Genomic DNA, 22,586 nt, shown 5'->3' with positions numbered 1-22,586 from the left:
AATCTCTCTGTTATGTAAAGATGCTTTTTTAATAGATATAATCTATCTATTTTCATATAAATTACCATGAGAAAAGAGGCCATATCATTAAAAATACACATTAAACTAAGTAAGGTATGTATTCTGGCATTTCAATTACAAATCTAAAAAAGAAAATTAGGAACTGTAGATTTCTCATTAATGAAATATTTTCTTAACACCATGTGACATATTATGGTGAAATACAAAATGAAGTTTTTAGCTTATTGAAATAGAATGTGTGCATTGATTTCTGTAGACATAAAATATGAAGTAGACCAAATTATATTGTCTTTGCAAAGAAACTTTCATAAATAAAAAGAGAATAAGGGAATTTGGTGCTTTAAAGTAAATAAAATTATTTCTAAGTATCCAAAATAGGATACACTTACCTCTTGTTCCCCACTAAGGTAATTATTAATGGAAATTCATAGGGCATTAAATCTGTGTCATAATCAAGAAGGCAGTAAAAAAAAATTAACATTTTATGTCTGAAAATTTTCTGCAAAGTGACTGTTTAACACAATTTCCAAAGGCAATGAGCCATATCCTTTGATAGATTCTCTAAGAGTTGATAGAATCCATTCTTTTTTGGAAGTAAAATGCTAACATACTTTTGGTAAATGTGGTGTCTGTCTGTGTTTTACCTGTGTCAAGATTTTAGTTACTTTAACTCCAAGAATGCAAAGTAATATAAAATCATTTTCTAATTGCAAGAAATGATACAACTCTGTGCAATTACATTCTAGTCCAATATTCAGAAAAATAAAAAGCATAAAAAAATGTCAGACAATTGATTCTGTCACATCCTTGATTAGCAGAGCCATAGCCAGGTGGAAGAACAGTGAGCCAAGGCCCCGCTCTCCAAGGTCTCCATGTGAACCTTCTCTCCGGTGCTCTGTCCATTACGTACCAAAGCCCATCTGTCCTCCATTGCTGTTAGCATAATTGCAGGAGAGGCTTTTCTTCTCTACTTAATCCTCAGTGTACCTTCATCTGAAAACATGGGCTCAGCCCTTCCAGCGGTGAGTTGAGACCCTGGCTGGGAGAATGATAGCCAGAATCCCATTCTACTGTGCTATATTCAGCCCAGCTTCATAGCTGTGAGCCTTAGTTCCCACTTTAATAAAATGAGGATCTATGGCTTGGAAAATAAAAATTGGGGGAAAGAACCTAACTTTAATTCCCATAAAGGGTTAAATTCATTTATTCTTTATATCTTGTGATTTTGATTCATTCAACAAATATTTCTTGAGCCCTGTTATGCCTAAGGCACTATAAACTGAGTGTAGAATCTTAACCCTGACTAGTGAATATAATTAGTCAAACTTTCTCATACTGAGTCAGAGTTGATATGGTGTGACAGCTAAGAGAATTGTGAGAATTAGATACCTTATATCAAGCATTTTCACAGTGCCTAGTACATATACAGAGTTCAGTAAATGTCAGCTATTATTATTTGTATGATCCTACTTAAATTTGTCAGGGTCTTCTTGGAAATAAAAAGTACCAAACGATGAAAAACACTAACATGTTAGGAATGTCACAGTCGAACACTAAATGAAATATTTATAATATATTAATATTTTCTCTGCATGTTTACACATTTATTATTATATTACATATATTAGAATAGTCTTTTGATTATTGAAAATGATTAATAATGTCTAAAATACAGTGTAAAGAAAATAGTAAAGTTTGCTTTAAAAGGGATTTAAATCTTAAAGTGCTTACATGAGTGCTTCTGCTCTTTATTTTTTATGTCTTCTATTTTAGAAATTGGTAATATTTCTAAATTCTTTTCTTTCTATCATTTTTCCCTCCTCTAGTTACAAGAAAAATTAAAACTATTGTCATACTCTCAGAATTTCTTTACTCTCACAATTTGCTAAGCTATTTCAGACATCTTTAATATGTTTCTATCTACATTTCATTTTTTGTATTATTTAAAGAAGAAAAGTATATAATTTATATATAGAAGTAGTACTCCAGAACTGTTGTCGAATCATTCTAGTTTATGTAATAGGTATTGGATCAGAAGATTTCTAGAAAGAAGGCTCTGATTCAGAATGTTAAGAACCCCCTAAGTTTCTCATTTCTAACATTTGTTTCTTTTCTCTTTGGCATCCACTGTATGTCCCAGCTTTTTACTATATGCAGTCTGAAGGTGACTTTTTCATGTGCTGACTCACGTTTGTTCATTTAATGGGAAGAAAAAAATGTATATAATTTCCACCAGTGGTATTTAGAAAGTACTTTCCACTACTAGAAATTTTAAATTAGAAATATAAAATATAATTTTTGAACCTAAAAAATTATAAAATCACCATAATTTTCAATTTGGAACATGTCTATTGCCTAAAGTGAGGTATATCCTTATTCTAGACTGCAATAAAATTTTTTAACACTTAAAAAGTAGAAATTCCAGGAAAATGTGTTTTTCTCAGTAACTATGTATGAAACAAAATTTAAGCATTTGAACTGATTTGGCAGCAACATGTTTTTCTTCTGAATGTGAAATTAAATTTGTATAATGTCATGCCAATGCTAAAATAACATCTTATACATGGAATATCACCCTTTCTTTAAAAAAAAAAATCAGTGACTTATTTGTGAAAGGGCTAAGATAGTGGTTCTCAAACTTTTGTGTGCATTTAAGGAAAAAAAACAAAACAAAACAAAAAAACCCTAAAGGGTTCATTTAAAATATAGATTCCCTGACCTTGCCTAAAAGATTCCTGGAGCTTCAGTGGAACTGTGGTAGGGTCCATATTTCGGGCAGTTCTAATACAGGTGATCCACAGACCACATTTTGAGAAGGAGGAAGCTAAGATATGCTAAACTTCTAGTGTTACAAGTGCTAAGGGAAGTAACACAACATAGAGATTTAAGAACACAGACTTGGAACATCAGCAAGATGCCAGCTAGAATCTGGGTGGTCTTGGACAAGTTACTTATCCTCTGTGAGCCCCTGTTTCCTCAGCTCTAAGTTTTGTGGGGGGGGTTGGGGTTTTTTGTTTTTTTTTTAAGGAAGAATAAATCCATTTCAGAAGGTTATTGAGAATCTAAAATATATTAATACAGATGGAGATAAACATTTAATCAGAGTGCTTAGCACAGAGCCTGGCAGAGGATTAGCGCTCAATATCAAAGTAGTTCCTGCCATCATTCACAGTAGTTGTTTCATTATTTATTATTGTTTCTACCTTTGCTTTAAATTTTTCCTTTCCTCTAAGTAATATGTTCATCCTTCATCCTATTATAACTCTTCTCAAAACACAATCACGCATGCACATGCATGCTTTCTCTCCCAAGAAATGCCTGAAGAACTGGTTTGGCAATTTGGCATAAGACTGGGTTTTTTATTTTTTTTTTTTTGTTTTTAACCCTTGTTTTATGTATTAAAAATAACTGGTAACTGTTTCTGTGAACATTTTCACAACTAAATAAATAACTAGGAGAAAGCCTTAGGAATTTTGCTAGTCTCCCAATCCATGTTTCAATGAATTGATATACTGATTATATAAGTATTGTGAGGTATGTACAGAAATAAACTTAAGCATTGTATTTGAGAAATTTATTTTAGGACATCTATGTGAAAACCAACTTTGCAAATGCATTTTCTGCTCTTCTGTTTCACCCTAATACTCTTCTCAGAAGTTTAACCAAGATTTCACAATTTGATTTGACAAAGCAAGATACCAAAGATGGCTAGTCATGTATGAATTGCCTCCCCAGTCCAGAGTCAAAACCAGGGTATCTTATGGAAGGATACAGACTCTGCTCTAACACCCTTCTCCCAGTTTTTCCAAATGAGAACATTTTTTTCTCAAAAAATACAGATTTTAATGTACAGAGACAACTGGCTACATGTTGATTTTTACTAGGTCCCTCATATTTAGGATAGAACTGTTTAATTGATTAGCAATGGACCTTCCTTTTATTGTAACTTTCTTATAAAGTTCTTTTTTTATATCATTGTTTATTCCATCACAGACATTTCCAGTTCTTCTTCCAGTGGATCGTAAATTATTATGCTTTTTTTTTTTCTGTCTTTTTAGGTCTGCACCAATAGCATATGGAGGTTCCAAGGCTAGAGGTTGAATCGGAGTTGCAGCTGCCAGCCACAACCACAGCCACAGCAATACCATATCCTTAACCCACTTCGTCCTCATGGATACTGGTCAGATTTGTTTCTGCTGAGCCATGATAGGAACTCCTATTATGTCTTTTTTAAGCTTTTATTTATGCTTTTATCATTCTTCATAGGCATCTAGGTGCATCACATAAGAAAACTAAACATTCAGTCATTTCATCTGTTCCCTGTTCCCATATGTCACTTCTGAGCTGGAATGTGAAAGGCATTCATCCACTTAGAGAAACTATTTCCTCAGAAAAAGTTTACAGTATAATATAGATAAGGGAAAAAAAGTTGAGCTGATATCTACTATAAAAATTAAATTAGATATTTTTAAATGCTTAATATTACTGATTAATATGTAATGCTTATTGCTGAATAGTTCTTTTCTGTAAAGGTTTTTTGTTTTTAATGGAGGAATTTGGATGAGTTTTGTAAAAAGGAAGATTAATCAAAATCGTATGATTGTTTTTAATCATAGCCTGAAAGGATAAAATTTGGTACAGGTATGTATACACAGACAGTTACTTTTCCTGACAATGTATAATGGTCTTTACCATCAAAATAAGAATATATGAATTACTTCTCTGCTTTGTTTTCATCCTGATGACACTGAGTGGGAAATGAAATGTGAATTCACAATACACAGAGTTATGAACATCTGACTTGAGAGTATCTTCTGCATTTACTGACAGGTTGTATACTTTACCCACCCAAAGCCACCCAACCCTACTCCCCCAATGCCAGTTCACGCTGAATTAATAGCACCACTTGGTGGCCAAAGCTAGGAATTGAGTAAAGTACCGACATTTCTTCCCCACCGGCATATTATCTTCTGTTAGATGCTTGTGAGCTGAAATAGGTCGTAACTAAATCTGTTGTGTTCTCAAAGGATCTAGCTCTTTAAGGAAAGTTAAAAATGAAGTCAAGAATGATACTTAGACTGATTTTTAATTAAAAGTGATTTTTTATGAATTTCATTGATTTAAAAAATAGAAATAGTTTTTTGTATTGGGGGCATGAATAATTTACCACATAAATTATTAGATTGGTCATAAATATTTTAATTTCTCATGAGAATAAAATTAAAGGGAGTCAAAATTTAAAACTTTTAATACCGTTTGTCTTGACTCAAATACTTGCTTTAAAGTTAAGTAAAAAGTTAAGGAAAATCACCGTTAACATTATAAAATTGTCACTATGTAGGGTAGGTAGTAATTTTGCTAAATTCTGAAATATATAATATTAACAGGAACATTGTAAGGACTAAATAGGTTTGAAGTTGACCATGACTTTGGGTGGGAATGTAGATTGTGTTTTAGGTGTGATTGCTCTGACCTTTTTTAGGTGAGCTGTAGCTTTGAAAAAAGGGGAGAGGAAAGATATCACAACAGAAGGACATATAGCTAACTGCTGGAGTTTGGCTCGAAAGACTTATGCCAGAGTCTGAGGGGGTGGGTATTAGGGAGCATGATGTGCTTCCGTCTAAAGGGTATCTAAAAATATATATCATGATAAAAGGCATATTGAACATATCCTGGGAATTAAGTTGAGGGGAAATCTGAACATTATTTTGGGGATTCTAGAGATTCTGAGAGTCACACATTAGTTCTGATTGAAGGTACTGCTATTAGCAAGAGAACCTTTGGATAAACATAACATGTGTAACCCTGGAAAAGAGACAGTCTTCCACAGGATTTGCATTTGAGTAGCTCTTTTAAGAAAAGAAAAATGGGTAATAGGTAGTTGCTAGGCTTCCTTACTTAAGGGGAATGAAAAATATGAAATGGTGTTTAGATACGTTTTGGTTGATCGGCCCAGTAAAAAAAAAAAAAAGAAGTTAGAGGAGTTCCCGTAGTGGCGCAGTGGAAATAAATCAGACTAGGAACCATGAGGTCACTCATTCAATCCCTGGCCTCACTTAGTGGGTTAAGGATCCAGCATTGCCAGGAGCTGTGGTGTAAGTCACGGACGCGGCTTGGATCCTACGTTGCTGTGGCTGTGGTGTAGGCTGGCAGCAACAGCTCCGATTAGACCCCTAGCCTGGGAACCTCCATATGCCACGGGTGCAGCCCTAGAAAAGACAAAAAAAAAGACCAAAAAAAAAAAAGTTAGAAATGTTATGTCAATGAAACCAACATCTTATAAGACTTGTATCAAGTTACCCAGTATGTTTACTTCTATGAGTAGGCCTTTCTGGTGCTTGCACAAGCAGAAAAACTGAGGCTCTGCCAGGAGGAATCACCATGCCTTACTCCATCAGTAATCCTAAGAATCAGTCAGGGAAGATCCTGAAGCTTGACTAAAGAATGTGGATCCCTTGGGACTCAATGCTCTGGCTTCTCTCCATGGTGGCACCAGTTCGATCCCTGGCCCAGCGCAGTGGGTTTAAGATCCAGCATTCTCACAGCTGTGGCTCGGATTTGATCTGTGGCCTGGGAGCTTCCATATGCTGCAGGTGTAGCTGAAAAAGAAAAGAAAAAAAAAAGATGTGGATCCCTACTCTGTGTGTGTATATGTAGGTAAGGATGTGTGTGGAGTTCCCGTCGTGGCGCAGTGGTTAACGAATCCAACTAGGAACCATGAAGTTGCGGGTTCGGTCCCTGCCCTTGCTCAGTGGGTTAACGACCCGGCGTTGCCGAGAGCTGTGGTGTAGGTTGCAGACACGGTTCCGATCCCGCGTTGCTGTGGCTCTGGCATAGGCAGGTGGCTACAGCTCTGATTCAACCCCTAGCCTGGGAACCTCCATACGCCGCAGGAGTGGCCCAAGAAATAGCAAAAAGACAAAAAAAAAAAAAGGATGTGTGTGTGTGTGGACAGACAGGGAGAAAAACAGTGTATAGCAACCCCCATTATATTACTTACATAGTATTTATTATAGGCCAGGCACTATTCTAAGTACTTTCCGAACGCATTTAATCTTCATAAAACTATGAAGTAGTGCTCTTATCTCTACTTTACAAATGAGGCAACTGAGGCATAGGGAGATTAAGTAATTTACCCAAATTGCCACAGCTTTTAAAGAGCAGAGCTGGAACTTGAATATAATCTTGTGGTAAGGGGAGTGCTCTTGTTTGGCCATTTTCACTGAAGGATACATCAAATGCTCAAATGGAATCAGAGTAGCTTATAATTGCCCAAGAAGTAGACAGGTCTATGCCTGGAATCCCTGTTTCTTAAAGATGTCCTCCACCAATCTATACTTCAAAGATCATGTATCCATAGCTGCATAGGAAGAAAGGCTGACCCCCCTCAATGTACAGCTCTGAGATCATTGTTTCAGTGATCTACATGGGAAAGAGTAAACAAAATCCCTTGTACTAATGGATGAACTTGATTGTTTAGCAGAAGTTTGAAAGTTTGCTTGTTGTTTGTTTTTGACACCCCACCTCCACCCGCCACAGCATATGGAGTCCAGGAATCAGATCCGAGTCACAGCCGAGAGCTAAGTTGCAGCTATGACAATGCTATATCCTTAACCCACTGTGCCCAGTCAGGGATTGAACCTGCGTCCCAGCGCTCCAAAGATGCTGCCAATCCCGTTGTGCTACAGCAAGAGCTCCTGGGGTTTGTTTTTGTTTTTGTTTTTTCCTGTTTTGCTTATCAGAGCCATTCTGAAGGCTTTGTCAAGGTTGGCTTGAATTCTAAATAAAGGACTTGTTCTGGTAAGACTGGTTACCTATGAGTGTCAAGTAGAGTGGCTAAGAACGGTGGTTCACAGGACAGATTGCCTGGATTTGAGGCCTGGTTCCACCACTAACTAGCTCTATTACTATAGGTACGTTATACAACCTCATTAAATAGTCGCTGCTGTTATCACAATCATCATTGCCATTATTATTCCCTGCCTATGAGAAAGTTATTGATGGTCAGTTATCTGATGAGGGAGATAACATGTCTTTGAGACACTTCTTTCCAAGGCTTCAGGAAGCAGTGCTGTGGACACAAGTCTATCATGAACATCCCTGTGTATCCTGGTAAAGAGAATGGCTCCTTTGGGAAAAGTTGAGGAGCAAATGGATGAGGTAGTGTAGTGCTGAAACTCAAACTAGTCACCTGGCCTGGTCGTGAAAAACAGCATTTTTTTACATTTGATTCAAAGTGTTGTGTAACTGTTGAAGCCTGTGCAGGTTAGAAGACTGCTGCAGATGGTTCTGCAGTGTCCTGTTTTCTTTAGGTGTCTCCATTTAGAGAATGAAGGTGGCTGCAGGCTAGAAGGGGATAAGGCATAATTCCCTTCAGCTCTCTCTCACTAAATATTTTTAAGAATATACATAAGGAAGGTTGTGTCTTGGTGTTGCCTGGTTGCCTGAATCCAAGCATGATCAAACTACGTGTAGAGAGGAAGAGGAAGTTACTGTTTCTGTAGCACATTGGGGGTTGGGGGTTGAAGACTTTAAACAACACAGGGTTACCTAAACAAGTAGCTAACTGGCTGCATAACACATTTTTAGGAGCCTATTTGGAGCATATCTACCTGGTTCGTCCTTCTATATTTTAAAAATTATGTATATTTAATTTTCCATGCTCTCAACAGAATCAAGTCTCATTCTCAACTGGCTTTTAGTACATCACCTATTTCATCTATATTGCCAGTTTCATAAGGTGATTTTAACAGTGTTCTGCTTTTAACATCAAAATCTCTTTCTATAAAAATGATGAAAACCTTACTATCTCAATGAAGCTTTTAAAGCTTTTTAAGCTTTATTAATATTTGGTTTTTCCTTTTCTTAAAATCATATCAGTGTGTACTTGTTATTTTTTTTATTTTGATAACTAGTAAACACTTAGATGTGTTCTATTAGTCTATGATTTTCAATTTTAAAATTCTCTCTGTCTCTCTCTGTTTTGTTTTTTTTGGGGGTTTTTTGTTTTTTTTTTTTTTTTTTTGCTTTTTAGTGATGCACCTACAGCATATGGAAGTTCCCAGGCTAGGGGTCGAATCAGAGCCACAGCTGCTGGCCTGCACCACAGCTATAGCAACATGGGATCCTAGCCACGTCTGCGACCTACACCGAAGCTCATGGCAACGCCGGATTCTTTAACCCACTGAGCAAGGCCAGGGACCTAACCCACGTCCTCATGGATACTAGTCGGCTGGCTACCGCTGAGCCACAACAGGAATTCCCTACCTCTCTCTTTTTTTTTTTTTTTTGATGTTAAGTGGTATTATCTCATGATCTACTTTGTTCTTAAATCTCTAAAACCTATTGCAAATAACTAGATTGTCATTAGCTGAAGCAGAGACACATTATTTTGTCAGCATAGTTATGACTGTCTTTTGTATGCAACTGTGACACTGATGATCCAGTAGGTCATTCCTTTGTTTTTCCAGCTGCAGAGATCAGTTTGTATTGATTCACCCACATTTTTCACCTGTCTCGCTTATGGCCAATGACATACTATTTATACTAACTATAAACTTTGTTATGACTAACAAAGATTTAAGATCTAATTTGTGTCCAAGTCATTGTTTAGAATTTATCCTCACCCCAGGTATCCCTGATTATTTGTCCCTCTCCACACTAGACTATAAGCCCTTTTGAGGTCAGGGGCTGCATACATCTTGGTCATCTTTATAGCTCCACCTTCTGGGTCAGTGCTGCACATGCCATTATCACCTTCTTCATGACCATCATCATCACTAGCATTTTTAGTCTTGGGCACTGTGATAAGAATTTTACATGGATTTTCTCATTTAATTCCTCCAACAACTTCTGAGGTAAGTAATATGATTACACTTATAGAGAAGGAGAAAGTGAGGTTTAGAGAGGTTAATTAGTTGAAGATCGAAGGAGTCTGTCAATTTTTTTTTTTAACTGAACTGGAAAAAAAAAAAGCTATTTTGGATGCAGATTCAATGTTCATCTTATTTGCATTATATTCCAAATGACAGACCTAACTTGCCACAGAAACTGTAGGTGATACACAGTAATGCTTGGCACTGCCAGAACTTATAGTCTTATCTACAGGAGTTTCTTAGAATTAATTTACGTCAGTATTCCTAAAGATAGTCCATTTATAATAAATCTTTATCCTGAAGTTGATTTGTGAATCAGATGCTTTTCCATAAAATACTTAAATTATGAATTGAGTTCCCAGAACACTTCATAAAAAACTGTGTGCCCAAATGACCTAAAAAAGATAACCCCCAATTCACCCAATGAGAAATCTCCCCCAGAAATTTTGACCAACTTCAATATATAAAAGTTTAGTAATCTCTCTTGTAATACTTATCTATATACACATACACATTTAAAATCACATCTTGGAGTTCCGTCATGGCTCAGTGGAAACAAATCCGACTGGGAACCATGAGGTTGCGGGTTCGATCCCTGGCCGTGCTCAGTGGGTTAAGGATCCAGTGTTGCCGTGAGCTGTGGTGTAGATTGCAGATGTGGCTTGGATCTGATATTGCTGTGGCTGTGATGTAGGCCAGCAACTATAGCTCCGATTAGCCCCCTAGCCTGGGAACCTCCATATGCCGCAGGCGCGGCCCTAAAAAGCAAAACAAAGAAATCATATCTTAAAATACATTAATATAGAAATATTGTTTCTCTCCACTCCCACTTTTCCAGAAACAATTTTTTTCAATTTCATGCTCATCTTTAATGTGAATGTCTATGCCACATTCTAGGGCCACATTTTAAGTCATTTCCATAACATGACAGTAAGAGGCTCTAGGAGAGGGAATGGGTAAAGAAGAGTTGGCGGGATGCACGCCCAACAAAGGGAGCTTCCAGAGAGGGGAGAAGTGGCAGGGGAAGCTATCCACCTGTAAGTGTGGCTCACAATTCAAGTTTTCCCCTTATTGGAGGGTGCCCAATTGATTCTCCAAGTAGACAGTAGTCTATTTGGTTAAATTGATGCATGTAAAAGTGACTTTCTATGTATTATCCCATTTTACAAAATACGTTAAATGCACCTTAAAAAATAAATACAGTCTCAGAGTTCTGTTCTGAGTGTTTTGACTTCAGCCAAGTGCCTATTTGTAGATAGTCAAGATAGTCATGCTTTACCTGAAATATGGATCATATTAATACTTTCAAAGGCTCTTAACACTGAAAAGTTATGGAAACAACTCCCATCCCATATATGTTTTTTTAAAATACTAAACTGTAAGTAAATATAAATAATTTCATCAGTTATGAATTTTCCCATGATGATTATTTTCTTGCTCTTTAGTTTATTTTTACTTTTTTACTATCTTAAGTTTGTGCTTATTTTACCTTCTGAGAAATTGAGCACTGACTTTTGGCATAAAAAAGTTGTTCAGACTCTGTTAAGGGCTTGGCACAAGATTACTGTTAATTTCTGGCCTTTAGAAATAGCTTTTTCTTATGTTTAAGTCTGTGGAGGAAGAGCTTTTGGTGAAGTTGTCTATACCTCCTCCTGTAAGAAGTACATGCATAGAAGTCTGTCAAAATTTATCTGCAGAGAGATGTTGCTCTGAATCTGTCCTCACATTCTTTTTTACCAAATGAGTAAATAAAAGGTTTATTTTGAAAAAATGTGTTAACTTTTTATTTTGCTTCATCAAAAGGAGACAGGAGTTCCTGTTGTGGCTTAGCAAAAACAAACCTGACTAGTGTCCATGAGAATGCAGGTTCGATCCCTGGCCTCGCTCAGTGGGTTAAGGATCAGCATTGCCATGAGCCATGGTGTAGGTTGCAGATGTGGCTTGGATCTGGCATTGCTATGGCTATGGCATTGGCCAGCAGCTGCGGCTCTGATTCAACCCCTAGCCTAACCTCGGGTGTAGCCCTAAAAAGAAAAAGAAAGGGAGACAGGATTTCCCCCAAAGTTTATGTTCTTAATACTATGACAAATACATCATGATGAGCAAATAGTTTTAAGACAATCCCTGCCGAAAACATCAATAAGTATTTTGAGATTCATTTATGTTGATTGCTGTTTGAGGGTATTCTTAGAATAGAAACACTTATCAGCTCTTTGCTTATATAGTAAGATTTGTTTTCATAATAAAGCTGTATTTCCTACATTTGAAATATTTTCTAAAACTGGGGCACTGGCATCCTGCAATAATGTTGGCTTTGGAATCCATGTGTCCATGACCCTAAAACTACAGTAAATTAATCTTTCTCATCCATTAAGTAAATGTACCAGATTTCACCACCTTTGTTATTTAAGTATGTTTCCCCAGTACCAGTTAGTTGAACACTTTCTTGTGTTTCTCTATTGTAACATAGTAAATATTCCAGAGGTCATCATATTCGTGTTAGCATACCATTAGGACAATTTCTAATGACAGCTTTTTGTTTTTATGTTTGCTTTGGATTTGCTATGTTGTGTCCTTTAAGGGCTGTTTGTGATCCCTGGTCAGCCATCTCCACCATATGCCTATGGCCAGAGTTGAGCATTTTATAACGTTTTCATGGTAGAAAATCTTTTTATTTTATTTTATTTTATTTTCCCACTGTATAGCAAGGGGATCAAGTTATCCTTACATGTATACATTACAATTACATTTTTTTTCCGCACCCTTTGTTCTGTTGCGACATGAGTATCTAGACAAAGTTCTCAATGCTACTCAGCAGGATCTCCTTGTAAATCTATTCTAAGTTGTGTCTGATAAGCCCAAACTCCCAATCCCTCCCACTCCCTCCCCCTCCCGTCAGGCAGCCACAAGTCTCTTCTCCACGTCCATGATTTTCTTTTCTGAGGAGATGTTCATTTGTGCTGGATATTAGATTCCAGTTATAAGTGATATCATATGGTATTTGTCTTTGTCTTTCTGGCTCATTTCACTCAGGATGAGATTCTCTAGCTCCATCCATGTTGCTGCACATGGCATTATGTCATTCTTTTTTATGGCTGAGTAGTATTCCATTGTGTATATATACCACATCTTCCGAATCCAATCATCTGTCGATGGACATTTGGATTGTTTCCATGTCTTGGCTATTGTGAATAGTGCTGCAATGAACATGCGGGTGCACGTGTCTCTTTTAAGTAGAGTTTTGTCCGGATAGATGCCCAAGAGTGGGATTGCGGGGTCATATGGAAGTTCTATGTATAGATTTCTAAGGTATCTCCAAACTGTTGTCCATAGTGGCTGTACCAGTTTCCATTCCCACCAACAGTGCAGGAGGGTTCCCTTTTCTCCACAGCCCCTCCAACACTTGTTATTTGTGGATTTATTAATGATGGCCATTCTGACTGGAGTGAGGTGGTATCTCATGGTAGTTTTGATTTGCATTTCTCTTATAACCAGCGATGTTGAGCATTTTTTCATGTGTTTGTTGGCCATCTGTATATCTTCCTTGGAGAAATGTCTATTCAGGTCTTTTGCCCATTTTTCCATTGCTTGATTGGCTTTTTTGCTGTTGGGTTGTAGAAGTTGTTTATATATTCTAGAGATGAAGCCCTTGTCAGTTGCATCATTTGACACTATTTTCTCCCATTCTGAAAATCTTGAATTTGTTTATATGTTCTTCAGTGCCTTCTTCTTTGTGTTTTCATTGTTTCCCATTGGCTTCATCTTCGGTTTAGCTAAAATTGTATTGTTCCTTATTTTACATTTTGTAAGAATTCACTGTATGAAAGTATATTTTTCTAAAGAGTTCATGGTGAAGATTAATTAGGAAAGGTTAGTAGACAGTTTTTAAAAACATATTTGTCATATTAGGCTTTTAACATCACTTTTATTCATTTTAAAATTTACGTTGAAAATGCTACTTCTGAAAAAAACAAATGAAAATGACATACATATTCCTGGGTGCATGAATGAATTCTTAAGTAAAATTAATCTTAACTTTAAATCATTTGGGAAGGGAGGAGATGGAATGTAAAGGCAGTTGCTGTAGTCAACCAATATTTATTATTTGTACTACATGTGGCACTGCATTTTGCTGCTTTGCATTAAGTGGTTTTTGTTAACTGTGTGATAGGAAGAATGATTTGAAGTCATATTTACATATTACTTTCCCTGCCATTTTCATTATTCATCATTAATTAATGATTTTTATAAATGATATTCTAGCTACAATAATTGATTAAAAGAAAAAACTTACAGTAAAGATTGTGATGTCAGAAAAGATGTTACATACCATAAGGCAAAATAAAAAACAGAGTTCTTTAGGGAAACAAAGTAGAAAAAAAACATTACCAGAGACTGTATTAGTTAGTACTTTAAAATGTTAAGATGTTAAATGTTTATTGATAGTATATTTATAATAAACATGAGGCACTCTGTTTTAAAATATAACAACCCAGCCATGATTTCACATTTTAGTAATTGTGTACTGAACTGTAATATTTTGTCACTTTTTAATTTCATAATGGTCTTCAGTAGTATAGGTCTTGAATTTTTCAGTTCATGAAATTGAAAAGAATTTTTAAGATTTAAAGTATTACTGTTGACTCAAAGGTGACAAAAATGTAGTGATTACAATTTAAAGATTATTTTGAAAGAAATAGTTAACTAAGTGAGGTTAAACATGATAAAATGATTTATGGCCATTTTATAAAATAATGACAGTCTTCATTTTAAGCTACAATGTAAAGTGCTTTATTCTGAGATTATGTATTGTGGCAGAAGCTAAAACTGCCTTTTTTTCTAACAGTGCCAGAATACAACCTCTTTTTCTTTCTGCACTAACAAGACTGCTTTACCACCACAGCCCACTCTAGGTAATTAAATCAATCCTTTGTACTTACCGTATTCTCCTCTAGTGACGGTACTAGATCTGATTATATGCTTCATGCATATTCAAAGTACCGCACTGACAGCTCTTTAATGAGCTCTTACTTAATCAGTATGAACAATGTTCATCTTGTTCTTTTTTTCCTCATGCATTAGAGCTAGGAACAGTTGGGAAAAATGAAACATCCAGCATTCATTTGAAAAATATATTGTACTTTGAAAAGTGTCTAAGCTGAGGAAGTTGCATTCTGCCCTTTAAAAGTCTGATGGACAAATTGGATTACTAGTATTGGATTAAATAACAAATGGTTAGAGGAGAAATGAGAAAAGCTCACTGTGATCACAGGCTTTAATATTTTTTGTTACTTATAAAGCTAAAGGGGTCTTTAACCAGTTATTAAAGTCAGGATTAATTTGTAATGGTTCAACTTACTGGCTTTTAAAAGCTTTTTAAATTTAAAAATGTTTAAGTCCCTAAAAACAATAGTATAATGATGTATTAGAAGAAATTTTAATTTTTTATCACTGGCTAAGTATAGATTTCTGTCATTGTGTACTATCTCAGATAAGGAGTTTGTGGTATAGAATTGATTTAACCTCAAATATGTTTTTTCAGTTAATTTATATAATCTATATAGCAGTGAGAAATATGTCTTAAATATTTCTTATTGTTTGGTTTAGTCCCTTTTGAAACATGAGACTCTTGTCATTTCCTAACAATTAGGGGAGGTGGATCTTTTATTCTTATCTAGAAATCATAGGCATGAATTAAACTGAAAATCACACAGTACCACATCAATATTGTTATTCTCAAGGAAGCACTCTTCCATTGAAGAAAATGATGCTAATTTAAGAGTAGGCTAGTTGCTTCTAGTATTATTGACTGAAAGCCTCAATTACAGGTTAGGTTAAACTCAAAACAAAGTTTTAATATGTGTATATTTTTAGAAACCACTTAGGTTATGAACACAAGAATTAAGTCTTTAATCAGAAAACAAAATATCATAAAAACTGCACCTATTAATATTGCACACATGTGTCATTTCACTGATCAAAAAGGCCTTCACCAGGGTACAATTGGCCTTTTTCCAAATTGCAAGCTTTTTCTCAGCTTTTTCTTTTTACTCTTTCTTCTTTTGTTGCTACCCAGGGATTTGTGCCTATCGCAGCCTGTATCACATGACCAGTGTCAAGACATCACATGGTCCAATGTGAATACAAAACCAGCTACCCTAAAAGAGAGATTAAAAATGCTGTAAAACAATAAAGACTTTTGTTCATACTCTGAAAGAATCCTATCCTAGGTCTGCTTCATACCATAAAGTTTTAACAGACTTTAATAAAAGCACATATCCTCTCACCATTTTTCCTCATAATGAACAACAGATATTTATTTCACAGGAATGTTCTGAAATATGTGTTTAATCATTTGCACACAGATCAGCTCTTTATATTTGATTTTCATTCTAAAAATGTCTTCAAATTTCTATTAATGTGGAAATTGTTAAATTATGGAACACCCATAACTTATGCAAGTATTAAAAAGAATGAAGTAGATCTTCAAACAGCATAACAATAGCAAATCACAGGGCGTTTATGTTAAAGGAAAGAAATCTGTGTGTGTCTAGATAAAGTATATACCTGTGTGTGATAGACACGGCTACCTATCTGGCCTAGAAGAAGATATGCTAAACTGGAATAATTCTTCTGGAGAAGGGAGGTAGACAGGGGAAATTGGAGAGGGTAGTGCTGGTGAAAGAGAACTTGACTTTTTACTCAATTATACCTCTGTATTGTTTGAATTTTTTTCATGGACTGATAGTGTATTTCAAAGTTAAAATATTTTACTTTAAAAGAAAATAAAACTTAGGAAATTGGCTAGAGTATTTGGCCTTAGCCTGGGATATTTAATTTTTTATTAGATGTTTAAGTTAACCCTATCATTCTATCTAGAAATTGGACCTAGGTATTAAATAATGCCCTATCAAAACAATAAACCAGTCGCAGGTGAAATTCAGAAAAAAAAGTCAAAGAATTGTAAATTTGGCCAGGTGCAATTTGAAGGGAGGGGAAGGAAGGAGATAGGGAATTAATATTTTTCCTGAGGGTGAGTGTGGCCTACTTCTGCATGAACAATACCAAATATATGCTATATATTATAATCCTTGATATACTGGCTTTTGAGGGAAGAGGGGTATAGATGATGGAATGGATATTAGGAAAAGTGAATTTTAAATGTGCAATCAGTAAATTAATACTCTAAAATTTTAAGTCATCTGTCTGCTCAAATGTTTTCTGATTTACTGAACATTATTATGTTCATTATAATAAGTTTTTTCACAGATAGCTGTAAGTGGTTTTGTCACCTGGTCATTTATAATTTATTTAAAATAAGTTGCAAGTGTTTACCCTATTAGGGGTGGTGGGTTCTGGAATGATACATGTACACATATCTTTAGTTTACTTTTGGGGAGAAAAATAAGAAAGCAAGTCATTACCAGTGGAAGCTCTCACAAAATCTCTTGACTTTTCTGATCTCCCTGCTAGTCTTATAATTCTCATAATGATTTTTTAATGTGGTTTTAAATTTATTTATTTATTTTTGTCATGACCATATGTCTGTCAGCGCCAAGAGTTCCTCATTGAAACATAATAACAAGTCAGCCTCTGGGGAGGATTTGAAAGTGGAACACCTTTTTTTTTTTTTTCAACTGTACGGAGAATATTCTGTAGATATGTTCAAGGGGACTGAAATACACATACTGAATAACACCAACTTTAGAAGAATGGCTTATGAATTTTAAAACATTAATTTCTTTTTTTCAGGCCTTGGACTTTAATCTTATGTTGTTATAAACAGCTTAATTTGTACTGTTGGCGTAGCTAAAGTATGTTTTGTGTTAAAAAGAAAAAAAAAACCTTGTGCTAAACTATTATGTGGCTTGTAAAATGTTGTATAATAAGAAATAACTATTCCTAAATTATAGGAAGGAACACAGAAGAAGAAGAAGCTATGATGCAGGAATGGTTTATGTTAGTTAATAAGAAAAATGCCTTAATAAGGCGAATGAACCAGCTCTCTCTCCTGTAAGTACTCATGATTTTGCTTGTTTTTCTTACAACATTGACAAATCTTAGGCTTTTCGTCATTGTTGTCTTTGGGGTTTCATATTTACTAGCCTTAGTTTTTTTCCTTTCCTTGGAGATTTTAGTATATTTTATATAAAAATAAATTTAAAAATAGTATGTAGCCAGTTTTCATCTGAACAGTAAGACTTTTAAAAATAGAGTGATATGTACTGAAAAAAAAAAAAAACACTTATTACATAGAAAGCCAAATAATATAAACAATTTTTGAGTTTAAGAAATCACTTGTGCACAGAAAAGGATGTTTGGTTTATATTAAGGGTTAGATTAAGGGTTAGAGGGAAAAGAAATATAAAACTGACATCAATTTTTCAATTAAAAATTAAAATAACTTTTAATAAGGACAAACGTATCTTTGTATTCTCAGATGATGTTGCCCTAAATTTTTAGGTAAAAGAATAATGACTTACACAGAAGTAACCTTTTTATAATTGCAAGAATTACAGTAAAATAGAGACTAGACCAAATGTAAGCATTCTTAGTCTTTAGCATTTAGTTCACAGAGAACTTAATGTGTGTTCCTTTTTCTCACTAGCAATGTTCTTATATTATGCCATGTAGTGTGGGAAGAAGCAGGCTTACATGTTTTATTTTAGTGAAAAACTCTATTTTTGTCATTTCTGCCATGTTTGAACTTGATAAGAGTTATGAAGAAGCACAGAACTTAAGTAATCTTGGCTTTTTAATTGTCTCTATATTAAATTTGTACTTTAATATAGTGCAAAATTTAGTACTTTCATGTTTCCTTCTCTCTTTTCACATGGAGTTCTAGACAAAAAGAGTGTTTATTGTAAACGATGAAAAATGTTTTACAATATAGTCTTACCTAGCACTTAATACAAGAAGCATTGAAGAATGAGACTACTTATCCAGAGATTAAAATTACTTCTGTGCAAATTCAAAATTGAAGGAGAAAAATAATAGCACTAGTAAATATTCAACCTGAGGAAGGTTTTAGGTTTGTGTATCATTTGTTTAGAGTAGCTTAAAGTTAAAGAGAAAAGTCAGTTATGAGTCCTAAAATCAATGTAACCTAAAGGTTCTTTTAAGTGTTTAATGATTTAGTAATTAGCATATTGATGAACTTTTGCAACTTGCCTAGGGAAAAAGAACATGATTTAGAACGACGGTATGAGCTGCTGAATCGGGAATTGCGGGCAATGCTGGCCATTGAAGGTAAGAAATGGCATGGCAGAGTGAGGTATGTGAGGTGTCAGTTGTCAAAGAGATTTAAAGAGTGTAGTGTACTGCTGGTCTCCAGTAGGTGTGGTCTGCCAAGGGACCTACAAGAATTGCAAATCAATGCCTTTGAGTCAGAAGACAATAGTCCTGTAAAACCTAAGGACCCTAATTCAGATCATCATTATACTTGCTGTTAAACATGAAATTGTCTTAACTTTTGTCAGTAAGCTTAAATGTCCATAAAATGGAAAATATAAGTAGATACATGATTTCATTACATTTTACTGTATGCAATTTAAAGTTGTTACCACTTGAAAGTTTGAGAAAGATTTATCATTTTGATTTTTCACATTCAGACTCTAAATTTCATCTTAATATTTAATTGATGTCAATAAAATATATCACTGCCCAGTCTACTATGGTTCCAACTCCTATTAAGTGAATATTTAGGCAAAGATTCAGGCATATGAGATAAATGAAACATTTTCACACTTTACATAAAACTTTTAAATGAATTACGTGTAGAGTAATCCTTAGCATGGTTCATAATGTTGATAAGCATCACCTAGTTTAACTATGGCATTTACTATATATGATTTTTTTTTAATTCTTAGGTATTTTAGAACACTGTTCTCCTCATAACTCTTAGTTGAAAATGTCTTATAGTTCAAAGATGTCTGCTTAAAAGCTAATCCTCTGGGCTCTGTAAAATGGACCTTTTGTCTAATCAATGCAAATTGATTTTCCTATTCTGTATTGACCTCTTAACCCATTGACTGTCCATGGTAATTTCTTTCTTCACCTGATAAGGTACCTGCTCCATAAGAGGTCAATTCTAATTAGTTCAGAAACTGGAAATTTAAGTTTGTAAGAGAAAGCCAAATGAAACCATATATTTTAAAATTTAAATTAATATTGCTATAAAATAAAATATATGATATTTGTCTAAATAGAATCTTATGCATTTATAGAATTTTTTTGTACTTTTGTATCTCTAATCTCATTTGATAAATAAGACGGACAACATTATGGTATATTCTAATTTAGAAATTAGATTTACTTTATTTAAGAGGCTTCAGATAGCTAATTCCCTTCAAGGGGCTATCAAATTATAGCACTGATAATGACTATAAAATTTGTCAAAATTATTTAAGAAGTTCTATGAAACTTGCCATTGAAATAAAATGTACAAATATCCAAAATGGATGTTTCCTCTTGATACAATAGTTATGGTATAGTCTATAAAAGAGATTGGAAAGCTAAATAGTTGAAAAGGTAGATATAGCAAATACTATCTATATGGTATGTATATGTATATATAATATAAAATGTATGTGTATATAGTATGTACAATGTATAACTCAGCATACAGTTTATTCTTTATAGATTCATTATATATTATGCTCAATGCAGAGTATTACAATTTTTTTATCCATTCTCTCATGTATAGTAAGTTAAGTGATCCCTAAAATATAGCTTGATAGAATACAGTTGACTTGTAAGGTAGATATTGCTTCTATCCCAAGACCGTTATTATTACTAAATAGTACTGTCTTTGAAGGAGGGCTATGATACATACAAAACATTAACAGCTTCATTGGCAATCCTATCCCCATGTACTTGATTTACAATCTTAAATAATCTAGCATTTGTCTGGTTGCTCCTCTTGTACATACAGAAGAGCATCAGAAAGTAATACTGCTGAGGATGAGGGGGAAAAAAATAGTGTTTTTCTATTCAGACACCTTTAATATAGTCATTACTTTTTAAAAGTTTTATTCTGTTCTATTTGTTAAATTAATATGATTGTCCCATATGTGATTGTGCCTTAAATTTCTCAGCCAGTTTCTATTGCTGGTTGAGGGATAAAAAGAGATTTGAGAAAAGAAGCAGCCTGTTGATTACAAATAAAGACACTTTTTCAGAGAGAGGCCTGTCCCACTAGCCTGGGCAATAGGTGTCTGGGCTGTCCTAGAAAGACACCAATCATTGTGATCACCAGTTCTTTGAAGGCAGTGTCTGCTGAGCCAGCCCTTAGAATGGACACACATGCAGTTTAGTACTCTTTTGGAGTGTTAAAACAGGCAACACTAATTAGTTTTATTTTGCATTCCTTTGTTTTAAAGTTCGTTCCTCTTTTCTTTCCCATCCTTTCTACTCAGTAGCCATAAGATGGTTTTTGTAAGAAATCAGCTAAAATATTTTCAAATACACTGTTACTGAAACCATTCACCAGGAGAAAAGCACAGAATATTAACAGCCATAGCACATCAAAAGAAATATTAACAGCTTGGTTTAAAAGCAAAATAATAATAATAATAAGTATATCCATTCTTCTGAGAATCCACAATCACTTTGGCCTGTTTTTCACCTTTTTTTCCCTGAGGTGTTTTCATAGCAGGAGTTTCACTCTACTGAGCTAAATTGTGGGATCCCTTAAGCGAACAAATGTCTTTCAGATACTTTCCCTATAGTTTTTTTGTTCCAGATTATTTAATGCCCCCTTAGGAAAGATAAATTCATTTCTGCACACGTTGGGGTGGGCTTTTGGAAAGTGGTGTGTTCATTTTCTGCACAAGAAATGGATCTTCTCTGGGATTTTGTACATCTTGATTTATTCTTGGCTTAGAGTTTGAAGTGGGTGCTCTTCTAAAGGGATTTATGCATAGGTTCACTATTTTTGTAGTTATGGTTTATATGATAAGCTTTTTATATTTAAAATCAATATGTAATCCTGTGGAGGAGCTTATCCCCTAAAACCCCATTTGTAAATCTATTTTAGCTTTGTTACACAGCACAGCCACAGTCTTCCATAGATTGATTAGGTACAGCGGTAGAATCCTATCAAATGGCCTGCTCTGATGATGATGCAAACTCTTTCAGGATTGCTAGTTGACTGGAACTAAAGATAAGACTTGACTGCAATCCCCCAATGTGCTCTTTACAAAACTAGTGTTAATTTTCATCAAAGTGCCAGGCTTATTTATAGTGGCAAGGTTGAAGGTTTACTACAAGAACTTTGGGTCCTTTCTATTAAAGTGTTTATAGATATTTCTTTTGCCTTTTTTCCAAAGTAATTATCAACTTCAGCAAATAAACTGAATCAAGGAATGAATAATTGGCCCTATATATAAAAAAAAAGAGTTTTTAAATTAACAAAACAGCTCAATGCAGATGGACATAAACAGAATCTCTTTATTTCAACACTTTGGCTCAAATGCAGCATCAAAACTTAATCCTATTTGTTGTGAGAGGATATGGCTTTTGTAGCAAAAGTACACTGGAACCTTTAAATTAATCAGAACCCACATTGTAGTCTGTCCAACCCCAAGTCAGTGCATCTAGCTAGCTATTATAGGTGAGGAATCCTTTCCTAAAATGCATAACAGGTAACATAAACTTACATGCAGGCTTTTAGAATATGGCATTACATCT

The 22,586-nt window shown here is 34.7% G+C and overlaps 1 protein-coding gene across 12 annotated transcripts in view; it reads left to right on the top strand.

Annotated features, from left to right (window-relative positions):
- The window catches only part of EHBP1 (EH domain binding protein 1), a 350,723-nt gene that overhangs the window by 323,894 nt on the left and 4,243 nt on the right, over positions 1–22,586 (top strand). For all 12 annotated transcript variants that reach the window (XM_047781969.1, XM_047781964.1, XM_047781962.1 and 9 more), the window contains 2 exons: positions 17,810–17,909; positions 19,072–19,145. In XM_047781969.1, coding sequence (XP_047637925.1) covers positions 17,810–17,909; positions 19,072–19,145 — 174 coding nt within the window. The remainder of the gene's footprint in view (positions 1–17,809; positions 17,910–19,071; positions 19,146–22,586) is intronic.

The sequence above is a fragment of the Phacochoerus africanus genome, chromosome 5 (genome assembly GCF_016906955.1).
Source record: "Phacochoerus africanus isolate WHEZ1 chromosome 5, ROS_Pafr_v1, whole genome shotgun sequence".
Taxonomy (NCBI): Eukaryota; Metazoa; Chordata; class Mammalia; order Artiodactyla; family Suidae; genus Phacochoerus; species Phacochoerus africanus.
This window is presented reverse-complemented; position numbering and strand designations above follow the sequence as displayed.